General features: G+C 45.1%; 2 protein-coding genes across 4 annotated transcripts; both read left to right on the forward strand.

Moving 5' to 3' along the window:
* The first annotated feature begins 3,345 nt into the window (after positions 1 to 3,345).
* Positions 3,346 to 9,546, forward strand: LOC137869696 (transmembrane protein 25). 2 transcript variants are annotated; one of them, XM_068707016.1, is made up of 10 exons: positions 3,346 to 3,668; positions 3,966 to 4,000; positions 4,455 to 4,584; positions 5,121 to 5,468; positions 5,598 to 5,888; positions 6,085 to 6,216; positions 6,395 to 6,428; positions 7,477 to 7,586; positions 8,676 to 8,759; positions 8,861 to 9,546. In XM_068707016.1, exons 2-10 carry the CDS (start codon positions 3,968 to 3,970, stop codon positions 8,932 to 8,934), a joined length of 1,236 nt encoding a protein of 411 aa, XP_068563117.1. In that variant the 5' UTR covers positions 3,346 to 3,668; positions 3,966 to 3,967; the 3' UTR covers positions 8,935 to 9,546. The 2 variants fall into 2 exon arrangements, with proteins under 2 accessions (XP_068563117.1, XP_068563118.1); XM_068707017.1 differs by lacking the exon at positions 3,966 to 4,000.
* Positions 9,547 to 10,714: 1,168 nt separating this feature from the next.
* Positions 10,715 to 13,286, forward strand: LOC137869722 (T-cell surface glycoprotein CD3 epsilon chain-like). Of its 2 annotated transcripts, none has more exons than XM_068707019.1 (7): positions 10,715 to 10,885; positions 11,185 to 11,261; positions 11,396 to 11,416; positions 11,510 to 11,692; positions 11,831 to 11,974; positions 12,679 to 12,740; positions 12,833 to 13,286. In XM_068707019.1, the coding sequence occupies exons 2-7, from the start codon at positions 11,213 to 11,215 to the stop codon at positions 12,884 to 12,886; spliced, it is 513 nt and encodes a 170-aa protein (XP_068563120.1). In that variant the 5' UTR covers positions 10,715 to 10,885; positions 11,185 to 11,212; the 3' UTR covers positions 12,887 to 13,286. The 2 variants fall into 2 exon arrangements, with proteins under 2 accessions (XP_068563120.1, XP_068563119.1); XM_068707018.1 differs by having other exon boundaries at positions 10,716 to 10,885; positions 11,188 to 11,261.
* Positions 13,287 to 13,948: the final 662 nt, after the last annotated feature.

Consider the following 13,948-nt stretch of genomic DNA (forward strand, 5'->3'; position numbering starts at 1 on the left):
GTCTTCAAAATGTTTTTGTTTTAATGAATCGTGAGATTTCTAGCCAAAAGAGGACGGAGAGAAGAGAGACGGTGCTCCTTCTGTCTCAGAAAAAAAAAAGATTGTTCTTCTTTGTTTTAATATTATTATTATATCGAGACACTTGAATAAGAGGAGAGTAATTATTTTGTGTTGCTTTTTTTTTTTTTTTAAAGTATCATTTCAATTGGATGTTGTCGTGACTGTCATTCTTGTCGATGTCGGGCCTGTTTTCTGTTATCGGGGTAGTTAGGCAGGCTATACAGGGTCAGGCTTTGGTCTTTGTCTGGGGTGGTTCGGGTGCTACAGAGACTTGACGCTCTTCAACAAAAAAAACCAACAAAAAAAAAAGAGAGACACACAAAAAAAAACAACAAACTGAGGGAATAACTTGTAATATAGCTGACATATCATTCTAAACATCCCGAGTGTGGAAACGGACAAACCCACTTCTCTCTCTCTCTCTCTCTCTCTCTCTCTATCTCTCTCTCTCTCTCTCTCTGCCCCGCCTTTCTGCTGTGATCCTCCCGCCATCTTTTACTACACCGGCTTCTGATCGGACAACGCTCTGCGGACACGCCCCCTCCCACGCTAACCAAGGAGGAAGCTACAACTACTATTACACCCCCCACCTTCCTCTTTTTTTTTATTTTCTTCTACTCGTCCCGGTTTGGCCTCGCTTTGATCCTCACAACCCTGAAGGAGGCGATCGAAGGAGGCGATGCCCGCGTCTTGTAGTTGGACACACCTGGACACGCCTCCCAAGCCGTCAAAGGGAAACATTTCAGGAGGGAACGGGCTCCAGATTGGACTTTTTGGACTACGAGGTCGGACCTTAAACATATCTAGCGAGGCCTGTGCCCTGAGCGGAGTCGGGTGGAGGCCACAGCACACGTCGGACCACAGCAGAAGACAGAACCTTCCTTCTTTTTAAAACTTAGTTTCATTTGTTGGACCCTCTATTTATCCTCTCCCATATACAGAACCCACTGGGTCTATACAGGGCCAGCAAAGAGACTGTGGTGCGACGAATAAAGCTCCACTTTGTATGTATCCATACCGGACAGACGTCACGACACACCTGGCTGCAGCGGGGTTGACTGCTCGCTCGCTCTTCACTCGCTCCCATTCAGAGCAATTGGAAGTAGCTTTAGTGGTAAATCACAATCTCTAAAACAAAGAGTGTCAACACTGAAGTAGGATGGATTCACGAGATTATTTTTACATGTTCTGCTTTTCTCCCCCCCCCCCCTCCCAAGCGGAGTCCCGTGTGTCTCTTTTGGGCAGAAGGAGCTTGAGTTCCCCGTTCCGTCCGGCCTCCAGCTCTCATTCGTTCCTCTTTCAGATCCGATCCGATTCCCTTCGCTGTTTACACCGAGCCAGAAGAAGTGAGATCTGAAAGGGGAAAACAATGGAGCGCTCGGCAAGTCGTCGGGACAGGGGAACGGAAGACACTGCGTGTCTCTTGTCCCGCGGCGGGATAGAAACTCTAAAATGAAGACCGGAGGCTCCGGCTTGTCTGATATTGTGACCAGATCTGTGTTTTGGAGGGAAAGAGCAGAGGCACAGAGGAAGGGACAGCGTGTGAGTGGAAAGCACTGGAGTGATGGAGAGGTGGAGCTTCACACATCTTCTGCCTGATCAGACCTCACACACACACACTCTTTTTTTTTTTTTTTTTTTTTTTTTTGTCTATCTTAACTCTTCCATCCCGGCCGCCCTGCTCAGCCAGCTCTGCTCTGCTCCTGTTTCTTAGGTTCATTTTGTTTTTCTATTGGTTCATTTTTGTCCTTTTTTTTTTTGTTTATGTTCATTTCTGTTGAGTACAAAAATACTAAAGTGCAACAACAATGATTAAAAAGAATATCAACCAAACTGAGATGAATAAATAAATATATATAAATAAAGAACTAATTTAAAAAAGGTCATGACTCGTGTGTCTTTGTGTCGCCTGACAATTAACATTTTTATGTTTGCTCTAGAAAATGTAGAAAACTTCTAACTTGTTTTGTCCAACAGTTGGACCCAAAGACACTAAGTTTACTCTCATAAGACGGAGAAATGCAGGTAATGTTTGCCTTTTTTTTTTTTCTTGAAGAATGACGAAACAATTCCTGATTCAGTTTCTGTTAATTGGCCAATCAATTAATTAACCAAAAATGATTTATAGACAACTTAATATAAACAATCTTGATCTGGATCCCTGAGACTTGTTACGGTGAAGTGATTGGGACATTTTACAGTTTAAAAACCCACTTATCAGTTCTCTGTAGTGGACAAAGGATGTAATGGAGACCCTTTCTGAATGACCACAAGCCTACTTTGGCCTTTTAGTTCTGCATCTTCCTGTTCCTTATCAGCTGATATCAATATATCTTCAATAAGAGAATCTCTTTATCCTCTTTCTCTAGTTGCAATGTGACGAATGTTTTTATTTCACAGCCGAGCTCCGCTTCATCTTGTGGAGAGCTGATGGTAGTTCTGAATCTTTAAAAGATGAGCAGATGAGTTTTGTTATGTTTTCGGGGTGAAAGGTGAATGAGCTCCTTTTGCTGAATGCAGCAGGAGTTACCTGTTTATCTGCAATACTGGGTTTAAAAACGTCTTGAATATTCAGCTTGTCATGAAGCCTAACCCTCAGTTCATCTTGTTCCACAGATGCTTGTAGTGACGTTAAAAGGACAACGTTTTTACTAGATGCGTTGCTTTTTTCGTTTTCCAGGCACTTTAAGACGAGAGAGAATGTCCGTGTTTCCTGAAGACTAATCCGAGCTTAAATGCTGTCATTAGCGCGGGACGTGTACCTGTTCTACGAGCTCGTTTCCTTTGTCTGCCTGTGGGCTGCAGTGGCTCTGCATGCTGCTGCTCCGGTCTGTGCAGCTGCACTGCAGAGGCTTTTCCAGTCTGAAGTAGTGGAGCTCAGTCGCAGTGAGCCATGAAGAGCGTCTGTGTGTGTCAGTTACTTTAACACGCTTGGTTGATGGACAGGAGCGATGGATGACAGGAAGAGAATTATCCCCCATGAACTGACAGTGTACTCTCCTCCATCCTCCACAATTCACTTCCATGTAGTAGATCGATAACGATTGATGTTTTGCACAGAGGAGCTTCTCTCGTCTTCCAGCCTCGTCTCCCACATCGCCTCTTTTTTTATTTTTAATCTATCCTCACGACTCTGTGCCCACTCTCCTCTCTCTCTCTCTCTCTCTCTCTCTCTCTCTCTCTCTCTCTCTCTCTCTCTCTCTCTCTCTCTCTCTCTCTCTTTCTGCATCCTCTGCTCCTTTCCCTTCTCCTCTCTGCCTTCACTCTCTCCATCTCCATCTCCTCGGCTGCCTGCTCCTCTTCCTCACTCACCCTCTCCTCCCTTTTCCGCTCTGTCTCTCTCTCTCCTCCTTACTGCCTGCGTCAGCCAGCACCCCCTGCCAGCTAGTAAATGCTGCTACTGGAGCTGCTGTACCCTGCAAAGAGCTGTGTGTGTGTAAGTGTGTAAGTGTGTGAGTGTGTGAGTGTACGCAGATGGGAAAGCAACTGAGTCAGGGAGGGCTGCCTCTCATCTCTCCGCCGTTACCACCATCCTTCACTTCCTCCACCTCCGCTGCCATGGAGCTCCAGCAGGCTGAATCACAACAGCATCTGCAGAAAGGGCTGAGGTAATATTCTGTCTCTCTGTGTGTGTGTGTGTGTGTGTGTGTGTGTGTGTGTGTGTGTGTGTGTGTGTGTGTGTGTGTGTGTGTATATTGAAGAGGGCTTTCTTTCCCATATTTACCTCGGCATTGAAATGCCTGCATGCAGCCCTACACAGTGCATTTCTTCTTTTTTTTTTGATTGTCAGTGCAACCCCATCATCTTCAGCCCTGTTTAACACCCTCTAACGTGTGTGTGTGTGTGTGTGTGTGTGTGTGTGTGTGTGTGTGTGTGTGTGTGTGTGTGTGTGTGTGTGTGTGTAGGGATGCTTCTTGATCGTCTACATACGTGTGGGATTGTGAGTGTTTTCCTTCATGGCTCAGTTCCTGCTTTCGTCCGGAGTGCTCGCACATATCACATGACCCAGATTGCAAGCAAACACCAGGCATCACTTGTCCCCCCCCCCCCCCCCCCACCACTCACTGTACTCACTGTACGTGCGTACACACAATCACTGTCGATCCCAGCAGGCCTGTGAATGTTTTGTACTGTAGTGGTGGGGGTGAGAGGCATGTCGGTGTCCTTGCACGCTGGGTTTTTTGTCATTATTGCATGGAATTAAAAGTCTGCCCCTTCAGGCCTGCATCTCAATCTCAACCATCAAGAATCACAAACCAAAAAACCTTTTATCCTCACGTACCCACTGAGGAGCTAACCATGTATATCGTTTTATGTTTTGTAGATGTCCGTCTCTGATATGTCTGCTGGTGCTCCCTCTGGACAAGTTAATTGTCTTTGTGTCATTTCTGCAGGTAGATGTGTGTGTGTGTGTGTGTGTGTGCACGGTGCTCAGTCGGGCCAGTATGGAGTGTGTGTGCCTGAGGAGGTGGGCATCGGGCTCTGCTGTCGTGTTCCTTCACACGCTGGCCTTGTCCTGGACAGGTGAGGCGCTCCGCAACTGTGACGTACATGACCTGTTTCACCTTCTTTTGCATTAATGGAATTCAACCAAAGATGACCTCACGATTATTGCTCTGCACCTATGATAATGACAATGGTATTAATAGCAGCTGATAAAGGTGGAAACAGTTAAATAGCGCAGCATGTGTTTACCTTGTGGCTTTAAGGTGTAGGTTAGTGAGCTCTAGAGGTGCTGGTATGAGGATTTAGTTCATTTAGGCAGCCTTGCTAGCTGCTTTTCTCCTGCTCCCAGTCTCTGGGCTAAGCTAAGCTAAGCTAAGCTAACTGGCTGCTGGCTGGAGCTTCATATTTAACAGATAGATATGAGAGTTGCATCAATCTTCTCTCATATATCTCTGTAGCAAAAGGAATATGCATTATTCAAAAAAAATTTCAAACTATTCCTTTAAATTGTAATATTTGCACACATAAAGTCATTCATATACAGGCTATTCATTCAGGCTAGCTACAAGTTGAGGTTATTAATATCCCCATCGACACCAATCTTGTACTCACAGGTGCAATCGGGCCCGCCGCCAAAATTGACGGACGGCACCGAGCTGCCGTGACGCTGCAGGAGAACGTGACGCACGGGTTCAACTGCCAATCAGACGGCTGGGATCCCCGCGCCCCTCCCTTGCTGACGTGGTACCTGAACGGGGAGCAGCAGAGGGGGCCCCCGCCGAGCCGGGGCCGGCTGGTGATGACGTCGCCGCGGGACGATTCTGAGGTCCCGAGGTCGCGGACCCATCACAACAGCACCTTCTCTCTGCGGGCCAGGAAGTGGGACCGGGAGCTGGTGTGTGTCGCGTCGAACCCCAGGACGGGAGAGAGCCACAACGCCACGGTCACGCTCAATGTCCAGTGTGAGTGTGTGTGTGTGTGTGTGTGTGTGTGTGTGTGTGTGTGTGTGTGTGTGTGTGTGTGTGTTTTGGATCGTAAGCTGTTTTCTGTTGATCCAGTGTATAAAGTTCTTCCTCTCCTCCTTCTCCCAGTTCAGCCAGAGGTCCTGAGGCTGAACGCCCACTACAGCGAAACCTCAGACCCCGGCCTCTCCTTGGTCCTCTTCGCCTTGGTGCGGTCCAACCCGCCTGCCACCATCACCTTCGTGGACCAGTCCGGCCAGCTGGTGGCCAACACCTCCGACTTCTTCATCCTGGACTCGCGTCGCTACCCCTGGTTGACCAATCACACGCTGAAGGTCACGCTGGGGAATCTATCGGGGAACGTCTCGCTGAACGTCAGCAACAGTGTGGGAACGGTGCAGAGCAACCTCACGCTGGCAGGTCAGTGGTGGCAAAAAGGCAAAAGGGAAACCGAGAAGGTCTCAGCCATAGCTGCTGCCTCATCACACCTGAGAGTGGTATCATTCCTCCCGTCTAACGCTCCATAATAAAGCAAATAAGCACAATTCACAAAACTGTCAAACTATTCCTTTAACTCTCTCTCTCTGTCTCTCGCTCTGTCTGCCTCGCTCTCCAGAGTTCCTGCAGTCTCGTGTGGAGGTGCCCATGCTGGGAATAGTGACTGGAGGAGCCATGGCCTTCATGGCCCTCCTCATCCTCAGTCTGATTGTTCTCTGCCTCATGCAGAAAAACAAGAGCAAGTCCTTTGGTGAGACTAGAGTGTGTGTGTGTGTGTGTGTGTGTGTGTGTGTGTGTGTGTGTGTGTGTGTGTGTGTGTGTGTGTGTGTGTGTGTGTAGTGAGCAGCTCAGCTGGAAGATCAACGACTGTAGCGTCGTGCATTGTAGCGTACGACACTTACTCAGCGTCTCCTTGTATTGTGTTGCAGATGAGCCGGTGGAGATTCTAATGACCAAGAAAAGGTGAACACAATGATCAGACTTCTGTCAGTGGATATCTGTGTGAACCACCGTAACAGAACCAAGAAGTAGACTGATTGATGGTAGACGGTGTCTCCTTTTGACCACCAGTTGAAGTAAAGTTTCAATTATAAGAAGACAGCTGTAATTGTCTTTTTACCAGATATGTGGTCTCCCATAGTTTGCCTTTCTTCCTCAGAGAAAAATATTAAATAAAAGGAGGTCAGAACCTCATGAGTTTTGGGATTGACTAATGAGTGAAATGCATTGATTTTTACCCGTTCTCTACGAGTCAGAGAGGAATATATTCATTAACACTGTCCTGGAGGCTCATTGAAAGAAAGAAATCTATGCTACATTCTGGGTATAATCCATTTATTAGCTTTCTTGCTACGGGTTCAACACCACTCTCCTTGTCAGTAAACCAAATATGAAGCTAAAGCCAGTGGGCTGTTAGCTTAGCTTAGCTTAGTATACATACTGGAAACTGCTGAATTTTGTTATCTAGGAACCAAGCCCAGTTAGCTTTCCCCCCGTTTCCAGTCTTTAAGCTAAGTTAAGCTAACAAGCTGCTTAACTTCGTATTAACATTCAGCAAAACAGCGAATAAAACAAGTTTCCCAAAATGTTGAACTATTCCGTCAAAACGTCACATATTCAGTCATTGCGAATCAGAATCCGGATTTCACCCGGAACAGGCAGACAGTGTTCTGTAGACTTTAATGTAGATGCTAATATGCTAACAAGGACTTAGCATTACACATAATCACATCATTAAAACTTATTTAATGTTGATAATGGTCAATTAAGGGTTTTGGCTTGTGGACATCCCCAAACTCCTTCAACCAGTCTCTACAACCGCTGGTTCTCTACCACACATCCGTCACCGACTCTCATCCAACCCTTTCCATCGCAGCATCATCAGCGGATTGGAGGGAAGACACCGACGAAAGCGTTTTTTGTGCTCTAATGAATATTTGATGTCCGTCCTGTGGACCAATAGCACGTCTAATCCCAAGTTGGATATCTCTCCTCCCTATTTCCTAAACAGTGACTCAGCCAATCTGAAGACAGAGAAAGCGGGTAAGACCTACATCCCCCGAGAGAACATGTCTCTGCCGTCCAACATGCAGCTCAACGACCTCAACACTTTGAGAAAAGGTACGAGTTTAAGAAAACACCCTCGCCTCACACACACACACACATTGGCTGAGTACAGTACACGCTAAGAAAACGTTTAATATCTCCATATGTAGTATATACAATATGTAGATATGGAGTTTTCAAGTAGTGAACTTGTGAACTCATAAGGTGGTTTAGGCCTACTTTAACTTGCATACCTCAGTAAAGGCACTTCCGTAGTTATTTTAACCCAAACAACAATCTTTTCCTAACCCTAACCAAGTAGTTGTGTTGCCTGAACCTAACTAAGTTGTTTCCTGTGAAGACGGAAGTTTATTTTGAAAAGATGCATGTAACGAAAAACGGATATTGACACGTGTTGCTGGACTTTCGTAGAAAACGCAAAAAAAACGAAAAATGAGAAGTAACTTTTCGTTTGTTTGAGGATACGTTGCTCCTGAATACATCACTGATCTAAGCTCTCCTGATGATGCTCTCCTGATGATGCTCTCCTGATGATGCTCTCCTGATGATGCTCTCCTGGTCATTCCTTCAGCTAAAAGAGAAATCAGTTGGCTTCAGAGCATCTGCCCACCGTTCCCCCCTAATCTCTAGAAAGAAGCAAGTTCACTTGAAATCTTTAAATTAAGACTGAATACCTACCTTTACTACAGCCTACTCCTGAACGTAGTCGGGTCCATCACCCTTATAACACAACTTCAAACACAGCTTCTTTTAATTGTGGATGTTTTACTTTTAGCGGTTATTATTGTATGTGCCTGCATGTGTCCTTTGTTCTACGTATTCTTTTTTTAATCGTTAAGTGCATTGGGACCATGCTGCACTTAAATAAACTGTGATGAGTTCATCGATGTGAGGAAGGATTCGCCCGTACTAACTGCTGTCACTATTAAATAGTTCAACATTTTGGGAAAAACACTTTTCTCGCCAAGACTTAGATGAGAAGATTGATTCCACCCTCTGACGTTAGATTTGTATTAATCTCTCTAACTTGCTGCAGGGAAAAAATTAAGTGTATTTTCCCCAAAACTCTCCCTCAAAACTCATCCCCGCATCTGTTTTGCATTCCGTCGTGTCCTCCGGTCCTTCTTGCATCACTTCTCGCAGCCCGAGAGGCCGCCCAGCAGAACAGTGCGTGCGAGAAGAAGGAAGAGGAGGAGGAAGATCTGTCTTTAGCCTACGCCGCCAGAGGTCAGGCCAATACGCTCCAGTTTCTTTTTTTGACTTCACATTCGGTGTGGGAACAGCAGTGAGTGTGTTCTCCTTCTGTGTTCCCTCTGAATGCTCCCCAGGTTTTGCCAGGTATCCGATGGTGGGCTACATCTACAAGGCGAACAGCACAAGCAGTGAGGAGATCTGGCTCTGACCGACCTCAAGGTTCCGCACAAACTCACGCGCATGCATGCAAAACCTACTTCCAACCGCGCGGCTGTGCCGAGAGATAACCGAGAACAACTGCCGTCCAGCCGATCATCGGTCACCTTCGAGCCGGACCAGGATGACGAGGAACCAGCATCTTCCTCTGGCTGGGCACCAACACACAAACTTCAATTGCTTGTTCACAAAATCAAAAGTGGTCGATGTTTTTTGTGTCTCTGAATCAAGATCTCTGGTCTCCACACCCCTGATGTGTTGTCGCAACAATGCAAAAAAGTATGAACTCTACATAAATATGCTCATGCTCTGTATGTTTGGACATGATTTCCTCCTGTAGCCACATGCCCATGATGTCTTCCTCCCCCTGTCGCGTTATCGCAATGCGTTCATCGTTCTGTGCTACCGCCGGAAAGCCCAAGATAAATGTTCCTGTACGTGAGATTTTACATTTTGACGGCGTAATATATCCAAATAGGATGGTTACATATTTATGGAGCATGTCCTCCTATATGGACATGTAACAAGTCATGTACTGTATATTTGTATGCATATGTATATGTGTATAAAAGAGGACGTCTAATAAAGATAATATTGAAATTGTATGAACTAAATGTTGGGGGCTGGCTGTGGTTTTTTTATTGGCGCTCACCAGGGGGCGCTCTCACGTGCTTTTTAAGCCAGGAAAACATGGAGGACGATCGGACATGAGGGTGTTTTTTGACGCGGTACTAAAGATGAGTGAGTGTTGTTGAATTTGATAACAATAGCAGGTGCAGGAGATGAATAATGCATGTCTTTATGTTTGACTGTGTGTGTGTGTGTGTGTGTGTGTGTGTGTGTGTGTGTGTCAGCCAGGTGTTAGCTCTAGGTCACAGGTTGTTGTGGCTTTTCTTCAGACAGGAAGCGGAGTTGCGTTGTGGGAACATCTCTCTTCTCTTTCTCTTTCTCTCTCTCTGCTGCTTCTTCTTCTGGTGCTGAACAGGGAATGCAGTCTGGCAAACATTCACGACACACAGGGGCTTTAAATATGAATCTGAACACACACGGCTGTGTTTGGGTCTTTTGTTTCATTCCAGATGGAGCAGTCGGTGTGAACACATGGATCAGTCGTTTCAGCTCATATGTGGCTGCTGGTGACTCTATTTCCACAGTCAATATGAAGGTTTTCCTTCACAGATTGCTGCGCGTGTCTTTTGGAAAATTTGCAAGCAGATTTGACAAAATGTCTCACGGCACACTGGTGAAATCAAACCGTGATACATTCAAATTTTGATATAAAGTCCTGGTCAGCGGTCGAACAGAGAATGAATTATCTGCAGCTTTCCTGCTGCCAGTGTACTAAATATTACATCAATGGAAGAAATATTCACATTCTTTACTAAAAAGTAGCTATAAAATAAGTAGAAGTCCTGCTCTACTTGAGTAAAAGTACGTAAATACTATGAAAGAAGAAGAAGTACTCCACTTTAAAGTATTATACTGTTAGATACTTGATGCTGTTGCACTTTATCGTGGCAGTTATAGTCGATTTGGAGTTAGTTTTAGTCTCACACTGCATCGTATGATAAAACCTCGTCATAATCTTGATTTGGAGTTAGCTGCTTTAAATGTGGTGGAGCAAAAAAGTTCCATATTTCCCGAATAAAGCGCCATCAACTGGAAATAAAAGTCACTAATGTACGTAGGAAAGTAAATGAACTGTTAATTCCACCAGTGTCATTTGTTGGAAGTCGCAGAGACGCACAGTCCTCCAGACGTAGAAACCAACAAAGCCTTATACGGAAAATACACCAATCACACTCACTTCCCTCACACGCACACACACACACACACACACACACACACACACACACACACACACAGAGAGAGAGACTGTGACACTTCAGCAGACGGAGACTGGATGCTTTGGCAGCAGGGACACGGCAGCTCTTTATTTTGAGGTCAGTTCTTCTATTTCAAATATGCTGTGTTTTCATTTCAACTCACATCGTGTTGTTCACCACTGTAAGCTTTGATGGGAGGAGAAATAATACAAGTTGTCTCAGTAAAATCAGAGTCAGAGTTTGTTTTACAAATTAGCCAAATTGATTTTCATAAAATGACACCCCGTATTTCGGCTCTCGTCGTCGCTTATCTGTTAGAAAAAAGTTGAATAAAACGGTTGACAATGGGGCAGAAAATGGCGCGCTTCCTGTTTTCTGTCGACCTCGCAATGATCCGACACGTCTTCCTCTGTCAGCAGCAGAACTCCGAGCCGTAAACACACGATGAAACCGCTTTTGGCCGCCTGTTTGCTGCTGCTTTGGACGCTGACAGGTGGGCCTTCACACATCTTACCCCAGTTGGGGTTCAAGAAACAACAGTTGCCTTTAATCATTTTAATAGTGGCAAATTGTTTGTCAGTTTCATTAAAGTAAATGTGTTTTTTTTTCTCCAAACGTCTCCCACAGCGCCCGTCAGCTGTGGTGCAAGTAAGAGGACTGCTTCATTCGTTGCATGTCGCTGCATAATATCAACTACATGCTTGAACTAATTATGTTAAAATCTGTCTTTTTCTTGCAAAGAGATTAAAGTGACCGAGGTCTCTAATGGGATTAAGCTGAGTTGCAACAGTGGTTATCACATTGAACCAAAAAAGTATATAGAAGGTGAATTGCTGGCATACAAAGATGAGAACTCAGGAGAGTACACGTGTGTGGACGCTGAAAAACCTGATGATGAAGAAAAAGTCTTTGTGAAGTTTCGAAGTAAGTTCTGCAGCAAGACTGCATGTTTTTACGTCTACTTTTATTCTTGTATTATTTGCATGCACAGTGTTTTAAGTACACTCATTTGTTTTCTTTGACAGTAATCATATTGTGTATACTGTGTGTGTCTGTGTGCAGCCTGTGATAACTGCGTGGAGCTGGACACGGGTTCACTAGTAGGAATGATTGTAGGAGACGTGGTGGCTACCGTTATGATCGGAGTGGCCGTCTATATCATTGCTTCTCAGAACCGGATCGGTCCAGTCACCTCTCCCAAGAAAAGTAATATCTCCCTCCTTACTTCCTTCCTTCCTTACCTCCCTCCTTCCCTCCCTACCTACCTACATGCCTCCCTCCCTCACTACTTTTCTACCTCCCCACCTCCCTATCTACCTCCCTCCCTACTTCCTTCCTTACCTCCCTACCTCCTTCCCTACCTACCTACCTACCTACCTATACATGCCTCCCTCCCTCCTTCCCTCCCTACCTACCTACATGCCTCCTTAACTCCCTACCTACCTAACTCCCTACCTCTCTATCTACCTACCTACCTACCTCCCTCCCTCCCTAGTTATTTACATACCTACCTCCTTACCCATCTACTTACTTCCCTCGCTCCCTCCCTATCAACTTACCCACCACCCTACCATCCCACCTACCTCCCTACAACACAACCTACCTACCTCCCTACTTCCCTCCCTCCCTACAACCATACCTACCTACCTCCCTACTTCCCTCCCTCCCTACAACCATACCTACCTACCTCCGTACTTCCCTCCCTCCCTACCAACTTACCCACCTCCCTTCCTCCCTACAACCATACCTACCTACCTCCCTACTTCCCTCCCTCCCTACCAACTTACCCACCTCCCTTCCTCCCTACAACCATACCTACCTACCTCTCTACTTCCCTCCTTTCCTACCAACTTCCCTACCTCCCTACAACTCTACCTACCTACCTATAATATCAATAAATCTCTCCTCAGGCTCTGACAGACAGCATCTTGTTCCAAGGGAAGTGAGCAGAGCCCCCAATGACCACTACCAGGTGAGCTGAATATACATTTCAATTAGCGTGTGATATTATCACATTAATACAATTTCAATTGAACTCATTCTCTTCCCTTTCTTTACCCTCAGCCTCTTAAAACAGGTCGTCAGAGAGAAACGTATGATGTGCTGAACAAAAGATAGACCCCCCCCCCCCCCCCAGCTGAAAACACACCCGTCACATTATCCTTCCACCTGAAACATCTGCAGGAGGGACGCGTCTGCTATCTGTGACGGGTGACGCTCATCCCTAATGTCATTTGCGTGGTATGATACCGTTTTAGCTGTTGTCATTTCCTTCCACTCTGCCTGTAAGATATCGCTCTCACCAGTCACATCATGAGTGACTCGTTAACCTGTTGCTGTATTTATCAGTTCTTATTTCGACATGGCCAGTGAGGTACTTCCATTCACTATCTATGCTTTTGTCTATGAGTGCTACAACAGCCACCGCGTATCATGACTTAGAAATTAAGTTTTTATTTTAACGAAACTGAAATGATCATGATGCAAAAATAAAAATAAACAATTGAGGAACACAAAATGTGCTGTTTTGTCATGTTGGCGGCTATATCCAGTGTTGGAAAGTAACAAAGTACATTTACTATAGTATTGTGCATTGTAATACTACTTTAACGTGACAACAATGAGTACTGGTAACTTTTCAGATTAAGATTATTCTTGAAAAATATATTAAAAAGAAACATAACGCTCTGTTTAAGATTGACCTAATGGCATGTTTGGTTTGAGACCGCTTATAAAATAAAGCGTAAAGTTACTTAAAACTAGCTCCGCCTCAACCAGCTAAGACAGTAAAAGGCTGCTTACGCATTGATGCATTAGTATTTATCTAATCATGTAATACATAATAATAAATCAGTCACAGGGGTATTTTTTTTCTGCATAATGAGCACTTTTATTTTGGTTACTTTAAAGGTACAATCCAGATTTCCATGAAGCTTAACCCAGTGTCTGATACCGGTAATGATTGCTACTTTTTCATCAAAAGCCCTTCAATGTATTTCCAAACCGTTCTTTCCTCTAGAGACAGTTGTTTTCTTTTTTGGTGGCGGGGTACGCCGTTTCCTCACTGGAGTCTGGCATGCATGTGATCCAGTGTTACCGTTTGTAACATGATCTCATTAATATCAGCCTCTCTGTTTACTGTTCACTATCAGAGCTACATCAGCTTACCTGTATGCATGT

Source organism: Cebidichthys violaceus, unplaced genomic scaffold (genome assembly GCF_023349555.1).
Source record: "Cebidichthys violaceus isolate CVI_PGR_0920_01 unplaced genomic scaffold, fCebVio1.0.p SCAF_1, whole genome shotgun sequence".
Classification (NCBI taxonomy): domain Eukaryota; kingdom Metazoa; phylum Chordata; class Actinopteri; order Perciformes; family Stichaeidae; genus Cebidichthys; species Cebidichthys violaceus.